Source organism: Schistocerca piceifrons, chromosome 3 (genome assembly GCF_021461385.2).
Source record: "Schistocerca piceifrons isolate TAMUIC-IGC-003096 chromosome 3, iqSchPice1.1, whole genome shotgun sequence".
NCBI lineage: Eukaryota > Metazoa > Arthropoda > Insecta > Orthoptera > Acrididae > Schistocerca > Schistocerca piceifrons.
Window position 1 is genome coordinate 215971850 of NC_060140.1, and position 13464 is coordinate 215985313.

The window sequence follows — 13464 nt, forward strand, 5'->3', positions numbered from 1 at the left end:
TAAGATAGGACAACGCTTTTGGTAAATGCGCTTCGGCTGATGGTTTTGCGGGCTTGTTGTTCATTTCCACTTGTCCGCGCTGGCAATCTCATAAATTTCCAGAGAGTCTCATATTTAGTATTTGACTACGCAAGTGTGCCGTTCGAAGGTTTGTCACGTATAAATGTACTGTTTGACCGCCACTTGATATTAATACTACGATGACGGAACAATGTAACAACTTTTGTATGAGTTACTGTCGATGCATCTGCGTTAGTAGATTTGAGGGGAATCTTAGTTTTAGTGCCTAGTGACTATTTATACAGTGAGTAATGAGTTGCTAGTGACGAATGACGAATAACATGACTGACTTCTTAAATATGGGTATTAACAACAGCACAGTCGACTCGGCTGTACTGAGCTTGCTTTTCTCCTACACTAAGCGCTAAAACAAGAAACAAAAAAGTGAAGTAATCAATGTGTATTTGGTCTAAATGTGATTGTATTTTTATGGTCGCCTGAGGGTGAGGCTTATGGCTCAAAAAATCTACAGGGTGAACCAGAACTCCGCCGCCAAACTGTCAGAGGTTATTCAGGGATACCTTCTGAGTATTTTATTGCAAGAGACCTTCGGTCGCCGGCGACTCATTACAGAGTTATTGCATTTTGTTCCAATTAACTTTTTATCCTCATTGCTTTGAAAATAGTGCACAAAACTGCAAATATCGATGGTATTCGCTGTGTGTCTTGTTTCCTTTTGCTCATGGTGTCTGGTGTTGGTTGAGAACAATAAAGCGCTACTAACCTCGTTGCCCTCAAGTCTGCATTCAGTACTGCTCCGTTCAGTGTAGGCTTTTGTTTCTCGGCCGTGTTAGTTGTGCATTAACAGTGATATATCGCAGTACTACGGATAGGTTTACTGATGAGGATTTGGCCGATATGCAGCTCGTGTGTGGGCCAGCTGAATACAATGAGAGAGCAGCACAACGACACTGTGCTGGACTATCCCCGAGACGGCAACCACATCACAGTACTCTTTGTTCCCATTATGCTGTTTTGTGTTGTACGTTTTGGTTATTGCATATTACAGGCTTCTTCACTGTTGTGAATGTATATTCACAGAAACAAGTGTGATAGCGATAACAAACCGAGTAAACCATAATCACATTACCACTCTGTAACGCTCCGCCGGAGACAGTGAACCCTTTATGCCGAAATAATCGGAAGGCATCCTTGAACAACCTCTGAAAGTTTTTCGGTGGAGTTTTCCTTCACTCAGTATAAATTAAATTTAAGGAAAGTACCAATAACCTGTGACTAGTAGCTGTTACAGTAAATCTACGTTTCAATTTTAACATTCAAGTTTGAAAAACAACTAAAACGGAGATAGAAGCAGAATTTTTGTCTTTTTTTATTTATTTGAAATTTACATTCCCTCGCTAGGAGGAAGACTGGATAATGGCTAGTTGATGCATTTCAATGTTTGAATAAAAACAAATATAAAGACTTCAAACAACTTTTCTTAGAAGAAAAGAAATGGTTGAAGCTTGGTGACATTTTTGTTATGTCAATGTTTTTCAGTCCTGTAGAGATTATGATGTAATAGATTCGTTCCTAGTGACTTGGTATGTCAGGGATTTAGTTTCAGATGAACAGAAAGATTTACATAAAAAGTATGTGGGATAAATGTTGGGAAGGGTCAAGTCGGTGTATGTAGGTCCTATCACTACAGCCTTACTGGAAAAATTGGATTGGAGCCTTCTTTGCGAAAATGAAGAGATGGGGCAGGCTATATTTGACAACATGGCTAGATCTCAAATTTATTTGTTGATCTGGGCGATAAAGGCTGTTGAAATTACCCTGAAAAAGTATGTGGAGTGTATGGAGAAGGTTGGATGTGGCGACAGAGAGGACGACGTTCTTAATGACACGGGGAGACAGTGTGGTCAAGGAATTCGACAAAAGACTGCCGAACGTATTCCGAGTGTAAAGATGTTGTGGCAACTTTATTACCTGGTACAGGGGAGCGCGATCGGATATGGAAAGCGAATAGAGTGCGTGTAATACGCATGGTTCGGGACAGGATGGATGAGGGTGTTGTAGATATTTATAATGGTCGTGAGATTTAATTCCCACGTTCGGCCAGTAGCAGTTTTAGTCTGTTACGAGTTTTCTTTTTGACGGTCAGTACGTGGGGGTTCCAAATTAACGTCTGATCAAGTCCAATTGTACAATTGGAGATTTTGTGGTTTTTTGTGACATTATTAGGATGTTGTTGAAGGGGTTATTGATATGAACAGAGAGTTGAATCGACAATAACGATAAGTGTGTCGTTAGCGTGTTAATTACCTATACAAGAGGGGTTTGGGTAGGAACACAAGCTGTCTGTACGAGATAAGGCGACGATGAAGGGACGAATTCTTGAGGTAAATCTGCAGTTGGGTGGAACATACGGGACAGAGCCTCGTTTACGTCTGAGTGGGTTGGTGTGTGTCCGTTGTGCGCAGGCGTCGCTGCCGGAGGCGGACCGGCACGACACGAGCGCCATCTACCGCAAGCTGACGCTGGCCGAGCTGCAGGCCGAGGTGCCGCAGCTCAACTGGCTCGAGTACCTCAACGCCTTCCTCGAGACCGACATCGACGACCAGGAGCCCGTCGTCAGCTACGCCATGCCCTACTTCATCGAGATGGGCCGCATCCTGCAGGAGACTGAGCGCAGGTCATTCCCCTCTCATTCTGCTCCTATTATTTCTGCTGTATAATATCTGAGTGCTTTTTAGGACGTCGACTCCCTTACCATCTGCACCCGTCCTGTCCGCTTCTCCCCCACCCTCACCTACCTTGGCCTCAACATTGACCATCACCTCACCTGGGTCCCTCATCTCCGCTTTATCCAATCCAAAGCCCACAACCGCCTCTGACTCCTCAAACTCCTCTCTGGCCGGACATGGGGGTAGAACCCCTCTACCATCCTCCACACCTACAAATCCTTAATCTGTCCTATCCTCTGTTATGCCAGTCCCCCCTGGATGTCCGCCCCACCCCCCAAATTCTGTAAGTCCGTCCAGATCCTTGAGCGCCATGCACTCCGCTGTGCCCTCCATAGTCGCCTCTCATCCCCCACGTGGATCCTCTACGACCTGATTCCTTTCCCCCATCTGCTCCTATTCCTTGAATATATCCATTGCCGTGCCTTCACCGTTGTGTCCCCCCCCCCCTACCCTCCATCTCTACAGCCTTCATCTCTTTTCCCAAGGTGGCTTCCGTCGACTTCCCCTCCCAGATGACGCCCTCTCTCCCTCCATTTACCCTTCCTGGCGCCTCTGATCTTCACCTCCCTCTCCCTTCCTCTGTCCTTTTCCCGGGATCCCTCCCCCCCTTCCATCCTGTTTTTCCCCACCTACCCTCTTTCTGCCTCCCTTCTCACCCCCGAGTCCTTTTGCATTCCCCTCCTCTGCCTTTCCCTACTCACTCTCACATCTGCACTGCTTCCCCCCCTTATGAGCCCTCTCCATCCGTCGGTTCTCCCTCCCCACTTCGTTTTTCCTCTCCTCCCCTTTTTCTCCCCCTCATATGTCCAGGTCCCCCCCCCCATTCATCTGCCCTTGACTGTGATGTGTCATCTCCATGCCGACTTTTTAGTGCAGTGTTTCCAGTGGCTGTTAACTGTTGTGCGTCTTTTCCAAAGTGTTACAAATGGAAATCATACTGTCGCTGGGTGTGATTTTTATATCTCTTGTGAACAGAAACCAGGCTGTCGCCGTGTTTTTTTAATTGTCTGTCTACTATTTTTCCTGTCTGCTTCTTGTGTATTTTATTAGCCATCGCCAACCCTTTTATGTTTTAACTTTCCACAATTTTCCGCCATTTTACAATTTAAGACACCGTTTTATCGCCTGTTTTTATTGTTTATTATCTTCTTCTTATGTTTTAAAAATCCTGTAGGCTGAAGAGCGGCGTACTAAGCTGCTGCCACCCCGTCCCCTTCGGGGGGAATCAAAAATCAACAAAAGAAAAAAAAATAGGACGTCGAACAGTCGCCATCTGTCAGACTGCTTGCGATCGACAGCGGCAGAGATACGCAACTCGAGGAAATCTTAGGGGAAGTGCCCAGAAGGGCAGGAGGAAAAGAAATGAAACTTCACAGGTTGAGAGGGTATGTGATGCTGCTTCAATAATAACGAAATAGTCAAATTTATAAAGAACTTGACAATAAGAGCCCTTCTTACCAGAATGGCACTCAGCTTCTCAGCACTTGACAGAATTTGAAAGGGGTCTCGCTGCGAGTCTCTATTTGGTCAGCTGGTCGAATCGTGCAACATCCAGATTTGTGGGACATTCCAGTGTGACAGTGGCCCTATGTTGTACTGGATGGGAACGTGAGGGTAGGCATATTCGTCGTCAAGGTTCGAGTCCACCATGTCTGATCACCACAAGAGAGGATCGCCGTATTGTGCACAAAACACATTCTAACTCCTTCACAACAGCGTGTGGCATCCGAAAACAAGTAATGGACACTCTGCAACATTTTGGGTCGTCCCGCACCGTATATCAGAGACTGGGAGCAGCTTGACTAGGCATTTACTGGCCCTGCACGTGGAGAGGTGTCGTGACTGGGAACCATGTACTACTGGCGAATGGCTTCGTATTATGTTCAGGCATGAATCGTGCTTCTGCATAACCTTGGATGACTATCGTCGGTAGTATGGTGGCGACATAGAGTGAGGTACTATTCTTCAAGTGTTTTGGAGAGGCACAGCAGTGTTACCCCTGGCTTCATGAAGTGGAGGCCATCTGGTGTGACTATACATCATGGCTGGTAGTGATTGAGGACCTACAACAGCACAGTGGTACGTCACGGACATCCTGCTTCATCATGTGCTATCTTTCATGCGACAGTATCGTGGTCCATTTTCCAACAGGACAATGCTCGTCCATACAGGGCACGTATCTCTATGAATGAACTGCCTCCGTGACGATCCGTAGATCTGCCCCTATAGAATATGTATGAGACCAGTTCGGAAGTCAACTCCATCAAAGTTCCTATATGTGGGATATCAAGGACCACTTAAAACAGTTGTGGGCTAGCTTGCCTCAGGAGAGGATACAATGGCTTGGTTTCATGACACCTTCCCAAATGAATCGGTGCATAAATTAAGTTTAGCGTGGGTGAAACGTCATATTGATAAATGAGCGCATTCTGCCAAGTTCTTTGTAAATTTGATCCGGTATTGTAATCATTGTCATAACATCACATAGCCTCTCAACTCGTAAGGTTTCACTTCTTTTCTTCCTTCTTGTCTAGGTGCTTCCCTTTTTTGTCAGGCAATATTATTCATAAATGTTAGTACATTAAATCATTTACTTAAAATGTTAGTATTACACACTTTAATGGGTACTGTGTTTCACCACCTCTTAATTTAGTAGCATGCAGTGGAAAATAGGTAATGGCATAATTTTTTCATGGAGTGTATATCCATACAAAAAGTTGGTAGTTTTTTTAACAAAATTGTATATTTAATCTTATTGATTGTGTTGCAGTATACATATGTTTCTGAGTTGGTTTTGATAAATCATCTTACAGAATGGTAGTGAACACTGCATGTTTGTAGTTAGCTTTGATACAAGGGTATTTCAACTGACATAATAATAGAATTCGTATCTTGTTATAACATTTATAAGAAGTTCTGACCCTGTCATTCATATCTTAGTTTCAGTTTAATGTAAAATCAACTGTTGGTTTCAGATCATGAATGTCTTTTATAAAATGTATAATAAATGTTGTGGTCTCCAGTCCAGAGTCTGGATTGATGAAGCACTCTAGGCTACTCTGTCTTGTCCAACGTTCTTCATCTCCAAATAGCTACTACAACCTACATCTATTTGAACCTACATACCGTATTCATTGCTTCGTCCCTTTCTAAAATTCTTACCCTCCATAATTCCCTACAGTACTAAACTAACTTTTCCTTCATGAGTCAGGATGTATCCTATCAACTGATCTCTTCTTTTACCCAATTTATACCTAAATTTCTTTTTCTGCAATCTGAGTCACTAGCTCCTCGTTAGGTACTCCACTTGGTCATGTAATCTTCAGCATTTTTCCATAGCACATTATTTCTCGTCTGAACTGCTTACTAACAAAGTTTCCATTAAGTGCTGGGCTACACACCAGAAAATAGCTTCAGAAATGGTTCAAATGGCTCTGAGCACTATGGGACTTAACTTCTGAGGTCATCAGTCCCTAGAACTTAGAACTACGTAAACCTAACTAACCCAAGAACATCACACACATCCATGCCAGAGGCAGGATTCGAACCTGCCACCGTAGCGGTCGCGCGGTTCCAGACTGTAGCGCCTAGAACCGCTCGGCCACTCCGGCCGGGAATAGCTTCAGAGAAGGCATCCTAAGACTTACATTTATATTGGATGTTAACAAATTCCTCATTTTCAGAAATGCTTTTCTTGCTATTGCCAGTCCATATTCTATGTCCCTTCCACTTCAGCCATTAGCTGTTATTTTGTTGTCATTAACAAATCTCACCTACTGTTTCTATTGTTTGATTTCCTAACTTAATTCCCTCAGAATCACCTGATTTAATTCGACTACACTCCTACGACGATGTTTTAATTTTGTTGATGTTCATCTCCTAACTTGTTTTCGAGACAATATCCTTTTCGCTTAGCTTTTCTTTCAAGACCTTTGTTGTCTCTGACTGAATTATATCGACAAACCTCAGGTTTTTATTTTTTTCCGCCTGACCTTTACTCTCCTTTTCATATTTCTCTGTGGGTTCCTTGACTACTTGCTCAGTGTAGAGATTAAATAACACTGAGAATAGATTAGAATCATACCTCACTCCCTTCTCAATACTGCTTCCTTTTCACGCCCTTCGAATCGTATAAATACAGTCTGGTTTCTGCATAAGTTGGAGATAATATTTTGCTCCCTGTATTTTATCGCTGCTACCTTCATAATTTCAGAGTTTGTGTTTCAGTCAACATCAAACACTTTATGTAAATCTACAGATGCTATAAACGAAGGTTTGTCTTTCATCATACCTTCCAATATAAGTCATATGGTCAGTATCACTTTGCATGCTCTTAACATTTCCCTGGAACGCAAACTGATTTCCTAGAGATCGGCTTCTAATTTTTCTATGTATATGTGAATAATTCGTGTCAGTATTTTGCAACCACGATCTATTACACCGATATTTCGATAGTATTAGCATCGGTCAATACCTGAATTTTTTGGAATCGGAATTATTACGTTATTCTTGAAGCGGGAGGGCATTTTGTTTGTCTCAGATACCTTGCACACCAAATGGGGTAATACTGTCACAACTAGCTCTTCAAAGAATCTCACTAATTCTAAGGAAATTTTGTCTGTTCCAAGAGTTTCGTTACGACTTAGGTCATTCAGTGCTCTGTCAAATTCGTCTCGTAGCATCTTACTGCCCATTCATCTACTACCTCATACCTTTCTATGATATTGCTTTCAAGTACGTTTCACTTGTATAGCCTCTGTATATATTGTTTCCCCCGTTCAGCCTTCCTTTTTTGCTGAGTATGTGCTTACCGTATCTCAATATTTATACATGTGCTCCTCTGTCTTTAATTTTGCCACAGGCAGCATCAATTTTTCACTAGTTATGCCTGCTTCTGCAGCCTTGTCTGGTTAGGCATTTTTGCACATTCTGTCAATTCATATTTGACGTGTTTTTTTTCCTTTGAAATGCTTTACTCTGCCTCGTGATGACTGGGTGTTGTGTGATGTTCATAGGTTAGTTAGGTTTAAGTAGTTCTAAGTTCTAGGGGACTGATGACCATAGATGTTAAGTCCCATAGTGCTCAGAGCCATTTGAACCATTTTTGAAATGCTTTATTTCCTGCATGTTCATATTATTTCTTTCGCCAGTTAAATTTAATACCTCCCACAACATCCAACGATTCGTATCAATGCGCTGTACTTTTACCTATTTGATCTACTGCCTTCATTATTTCAGTTTTGAAAGCTAACCATTCATCTTATATTTTATTCCTCTCTCCTGTTTCACCCAATCAGTGCGTTATGCTCCTTCTGAAATTCTCAATAATCTCTGGTTCTGTACAGGGTATCAGCCATTCAGGGAATATTGTAGGGAACTGGTTTAAAATTTTTTATTTCAAAGCGCCTCCCCTTCCGTTGCCCACTTCAGTTAGTTGTTCGACCTCCTAGACTGGCCTAAACCTAGTCACTTTACAAGTTTTCTCCGATAGCAACTTCCGCTGTGCCTACGTGACATAAGTTGCTTGCCTTTCAGAACCGAGGCAGTTCTGTCCAGTTAAAGCTGCTGACAAGAGACGCCCTAAGCCCTCTGCTGTAACTGCTGGCGAATTCACGCCATCGGTTTTAGCCAATAGCGTACGTGGGATACAGGTCACGTGTGTGGGTGCTGGAGGATTCTACACTGCGGAACACACTTGCTTCTCTCTCTAGTCAACCAGACCTCGAGCAGAAAAGACGTCTTTCTTAGAAGGCATAGTCTCCCGTTACCAACATCAGTTAACAAGAAGCGGCTCCCCTTCCGCTGCCCACTTCGATTAGTTGTTCGACCTCCTAGACTGGCCTAAAGCTGGTTACTTCCGACGCTAGGAGCGCCCTTGTACACCGCACACTGAAATATACACTACTGGCCATTAAAATTGCTACACCAAGAAGAAATTCAGATGATAAACAGGTGTTCATTGGACAAATATATTATACTAGAACTGACACGTGATTATATTTTCACGCAATTTGAGTGCATAGATCCTGAGAAATCAGTACCCAGAACAACCACCTCTGGCCGTAATAACGGCCCTGATACGCATGAACATTGAGTCAAACAGAGCTTGGATGGCGTGTACAGGTGCAGCTGCCCATGTAGCTTCAACACTACACCACAGTTCATCAAGGGTAGTGACTGGCGTATTGTGACAAGCCAGTTGCTCGGCGACCATTGACCACACGTTTTCAATTGGTGAGAGATCTGGAGAATGTGCTGGCCAGGGCAGCAGTCGAACATTTTCTGTATCCAGAAAGGCCCGTTAGGACCTGCAACATGCGGTCGTTCATTATTCTGCTGAAATGTAGGGTTCCGCAGGGATCGAATGAAGGGTAGAGCCACGGGTCATAACACATTTGAAATGTAACGTCCACTGTTCAAAGTGCTGTCAATGCGATCAAGAGGTGACCGAGACGTGTAACCAATGGCACCCCATACCATCACGCCGAGTAATACGCCAATATGGTGATGACGAATACACGCTTCCAATGTGCCTTCACTGCGATGTCGCCAAACACGTATGCAACCATCATGATGCTGTAAACAGAACATGGATTCATCCGAAAAAATGACGTTTTGCTATTCGTGCACCTCGGTTCGTCGTTGAATACATCATCACATGCGCTCCTGTCTGTGATGCAGCGTCAAGGGTAACCGCAGCCATGGTCTCCGAGCTGACAGTCCATGTTGCTGCAGACGTCGTCGAAATGTTCGTGCAGATTGTTGTTGTCTTGCAAACGTCCCCATCTGTCGACTCAGGGATCGAGACGTGGCTGCGCGATCCGTTACAGCCATGCGGATAAGATGCCTGTCATCTCGACTGCTAGTGATACGAGGCCGTTGGTATCCAGCACGGCGTTCCGTATTACCCTCCTGAACCCACCGATTCCATATTCTGCTAACAGTCATTGGATCTCGACCAACGCGGGCAGCAATGTCGCGCAGCAATGTCGCGATACGATAAACCGCAATCGTGACAGGCTACAATTCGACCTTTATCAAAGTCGGAAACGTGATGGTACGCATTTCTCCTCCTTACACGAGGCATCACAACGACGTTTCACCAGGCAACACCGGTCAACTGGTGTTTGTGTACGAGAAATCGGTTGGAAACTTCCCTCATGTCGGCACGTTGCAGGTGTCGCCACCGGTGCGAACCTTATGTGAATGATCTGAAAAGCTAATCATTTGCATATCACAGCATCTTCTTCCTGTCGGTTAAATTTCGCGTCTGTTGCACGTCATCTTTGTGGTGTAGCAATTTTAATGGCCAGTAGTGTATTTGCTTATTTTACCTAATTTCCTGTCTGTGATTTAACGGCAGCCCTGGATGCGCACTTACAAGTCCTGACCATTCAATCTCCTGTACATTGTCGTAATAAGCCGGACGTCGCAGCCTCCTTCGCTCTTCCCTGTCCATGTACACTTCTTTCAATTCATTCAGTTCTCATCTCCAGTTTAAAATCTATTTCGATATCTTTGTGTTGCTGTTACGTGATGAATCTGAAACTTTCCAGGTCTCTTTATACAAACATCTTACACGATTCCTAAACCAAGTGTGCGTAATTATTAAATGATGCTCCGTGCAGACGTTTGCCTGGCAGTTTCCACTTTCACTGACGATGACGTGCTGTGTCCACATTCCCACCTACTAGCCCTGAGTGTAGTACACATCCGTCATTTCAGACACTGAATACATAGTTGTGATGCGACGTGATGGAAGTTGCTATGAGGCAGAACAAACGACAATCAGAGAAAAGAAAACAAATGTCACGACCAATTGTAAACAGGAAAGTCGTGTAAACATACACATTTATGGTAAATTTCGCAGCCACGAGTCATTTCAGGAAATTCCTTTCATACTTTCAAACGAAGGATTGTAATGCTTTGACGTCAGGAGAAAATTCGGAAGCTTGTGACATATTTTTCATACAACCTGTTTACAGTTGAAAAGGTTAGCACAGAGTAGAATGTTGTAGAGACATACTCGTATTAAAACCTGTCTAAACACAAAACACAGCCCTTAGAAAAGTAGGAACCGAAATGCATTTTTAGAGACGGAGAGCAAGAAACGAGTGCTGTGTGCGGTGTGTCCCCTGAGGGGGCGGCGGCGCCGTGGCGTGACCAGGGCAGAGGGCGGCCCCGGGGAAATCACGGTGCTTTGTCTTCCCAGCGGGCCGCTGCCGGGCCCAAAGCAGAGGCACGCATCGCCAGCATCACGCGGTTCTCCACACGATCCTTGTTTCCTCTCTATTTTAAATAAACTGCAAAAAAAAAATGTGGGTGGATCAGCACAACGCCAAATGTTGTGGGCTTAGATTCAAAGGGACTAAGAAATGAGATGAGAAGCCTTTTGAAACTAAAAATTAATTTTGCTGTACAATAACCAAAGTAAAGACAACCTTGCATCGCCTGTTTTTCATTTCATTTTCATTTTTATTTTCCCAGTACTATGTCTATTCAGGAATGTAGCATACATATCAGAAACACATCATTAGAATACAAATTGAGGGCTGTTTTTCCAAAACTCGCTTTATGCAAAAAGTTGAATTTTACAGGAATCGAATTTATTTAACAAGCAAGTCTCCAAGGAAAAATTGTTTACTATTAGCAAAGTTTGTACAGTTTTGAACATGTTTTGGACAGTATTTGCACATACATAAAATTGTAGATAGTTTAACAACCACTGTAAGTAGAAAAACAGTTTTTTTTTTTCAAAACTCGCTTTATGCTGAAACTAGATCAGTGCTATCTAAATATTAAATGGCAGTTTCAAACATTAAAGTTTTGGAGTAATATTTGGTTTTCTTTTCTAAACAAATTCAGGGGACTCTTGGTCCTCACAAATTCTCTGTGAGCTGTCATGACCTTCATGCTCCTCACCACTTGCAAATTTTATGTCGTCGTAGAAACTTGCAGCATCCTTGGGAACAGTAAAGAAACGCATTAGCTTCATTACATCCTTCTTCTTTTCTGCACCCACATAGTTTTTCTTGAGAATAATCACAGCACGTTTCATGGCTTTGAACGAAGGAATGTTCTTCTTCAATACATTACAACATACTTCTGATCCAGAGAAATGAGTACTTTTAACAGCACATTGAATATTACCACTGGTTTGTCTGTATGTTATTGCTCATACATCCATCATTTTGAAAGGGACGGTAGACTTCAATATTTCCTTAGAAATCTGCTTGAAGTCGTAAGAAAACCAGTGTTTTCCCCACACAAGCACCTTTCCAAACTTTGCTAGAATACTCCTGTATTCGTTAGGTGATATGATCTCTTCTTTCTTCCGATATTCCTTCTCAACTCTACGAAATACACGATCTGGTGGCATGAAACTATGTCCACAAATAGTGGGTAAGTTGAGAGAACACTTTAGTGTGTTCCATAAAATGTGCCAGCATACAGAGCATTATAGAATTCTTGTTCTGTCTGGTGCACAAGTCTGAAAAAAGCTCAAGTGTCAATCTCCTCTTACCAATATTTCTAGTTCTCACTTCTAAATAATTTAAGAGGAAATGTTGCAGTGCAGAAGCGATTTCATTTGCACCTCTTCCAGCTTCTGTTTCACACCAAGTATACTGAAATACGTTGTAATTATCTTGTTTTGGTTCATGTATCATCACAGTCAGGTTATAGAACCATACCTGTCGTGTGTAAAACACTTCTCCAATAAAGAGCTTTGGCAGAGGTTGATTTTGTTGCATGTCAAAGGCCACTTTTACAATGTCTTCAGAGTACTTGTTCATGCTACTGTGGAATATCTTTGCACGAGCCTTATGGAAATGCAAGTTAATTTTACATACTTCCTGAAATTGTTTGGTTTCTGCGACCTTTATTTTCAATTCAAGCTCCTTGCATGTTGAAAAGGTGTCACCGTGAGGATTACCGAAGCCGAGATTAAAATTCTTATAGAACACAGTCTTAAATTTTGACACAGAACAGATTTTATTGCATGCTTCTCTTTGTTCTTTGCAAAAATTTTCCCACATTATATTTACATTTAATGTTGGGTGCAAATCTACTCAGTTTTCCTCTGCTATAATGACACTCTCTACACTTATACTTCATAATGTGCTCTTTCACTTGTTGGGTCATAACTACGTCGGCTTGAGTTTCTCTTGAGCCACATCTTCGTTCCAGTAATGCACTCCCATGTTCTTGATAGTGCCAAGCAATCCGGGCTAAGCGATCCTGCGATACACCTGTTATTTTTTGAAATGTAGCAGCACAAACTGGTACTTGGGACCCATCTCGAAGTTTTATTTTATAATTGATAGACACTGATTCAGTGGGATCCACAACATACCTACCTGGTACTGATATGTCCATGTATGACAGAAGGAATGCATCTTGCTTGCTCTTGTCTCCTGCAGAATATAACAGATTATTGAAATGTTAAGTCCGCGTAACTGAGTTTGCCTGCATGACAGTCTTTCCCTCCACTGTTGCTTCACTCACTCCTTTCAGCGTGCCGGCAGTCAATATCGGGCGCAGTATTTTGCTGTAAACATCGTGATGATTTTGCTCTGGAGATGTTAGTCTGCTTTGTTCCTCTTCTTTTCCGCCCACCAAGTGTTCCACTCTCAGGAGTATTATATTCACCATCACTTTCCATCGTCACTATAAACACGAGTCTAGTCGTCTACACGCAACTTCCACGAAACGG

At 42.8% G+C, this 13464-nt stretch overlaps 1 protein-coding gene across 1 annotated transcript in view; it reads left to right on the top strand.

Annotated features, from left to right (window-relative positions):
* The window catches only part of LOC124789575 (neprilysin-1-like), a 539726-nt gene that overhangs the window by 453706 nt on the left and 72556 nt on the right, over positions 1-13464 (top strand). Inside the window, exon 7 of the mRNA XM_047256981.1 lies at positions 2487-2698. Within this exon, the coding sequence (XP_047112937.1) occupies positions 2487-2698 (212 nt within the window). The remainder of the gene's footprint in view (positions 1-2486; positions 2699-13464) is intronic.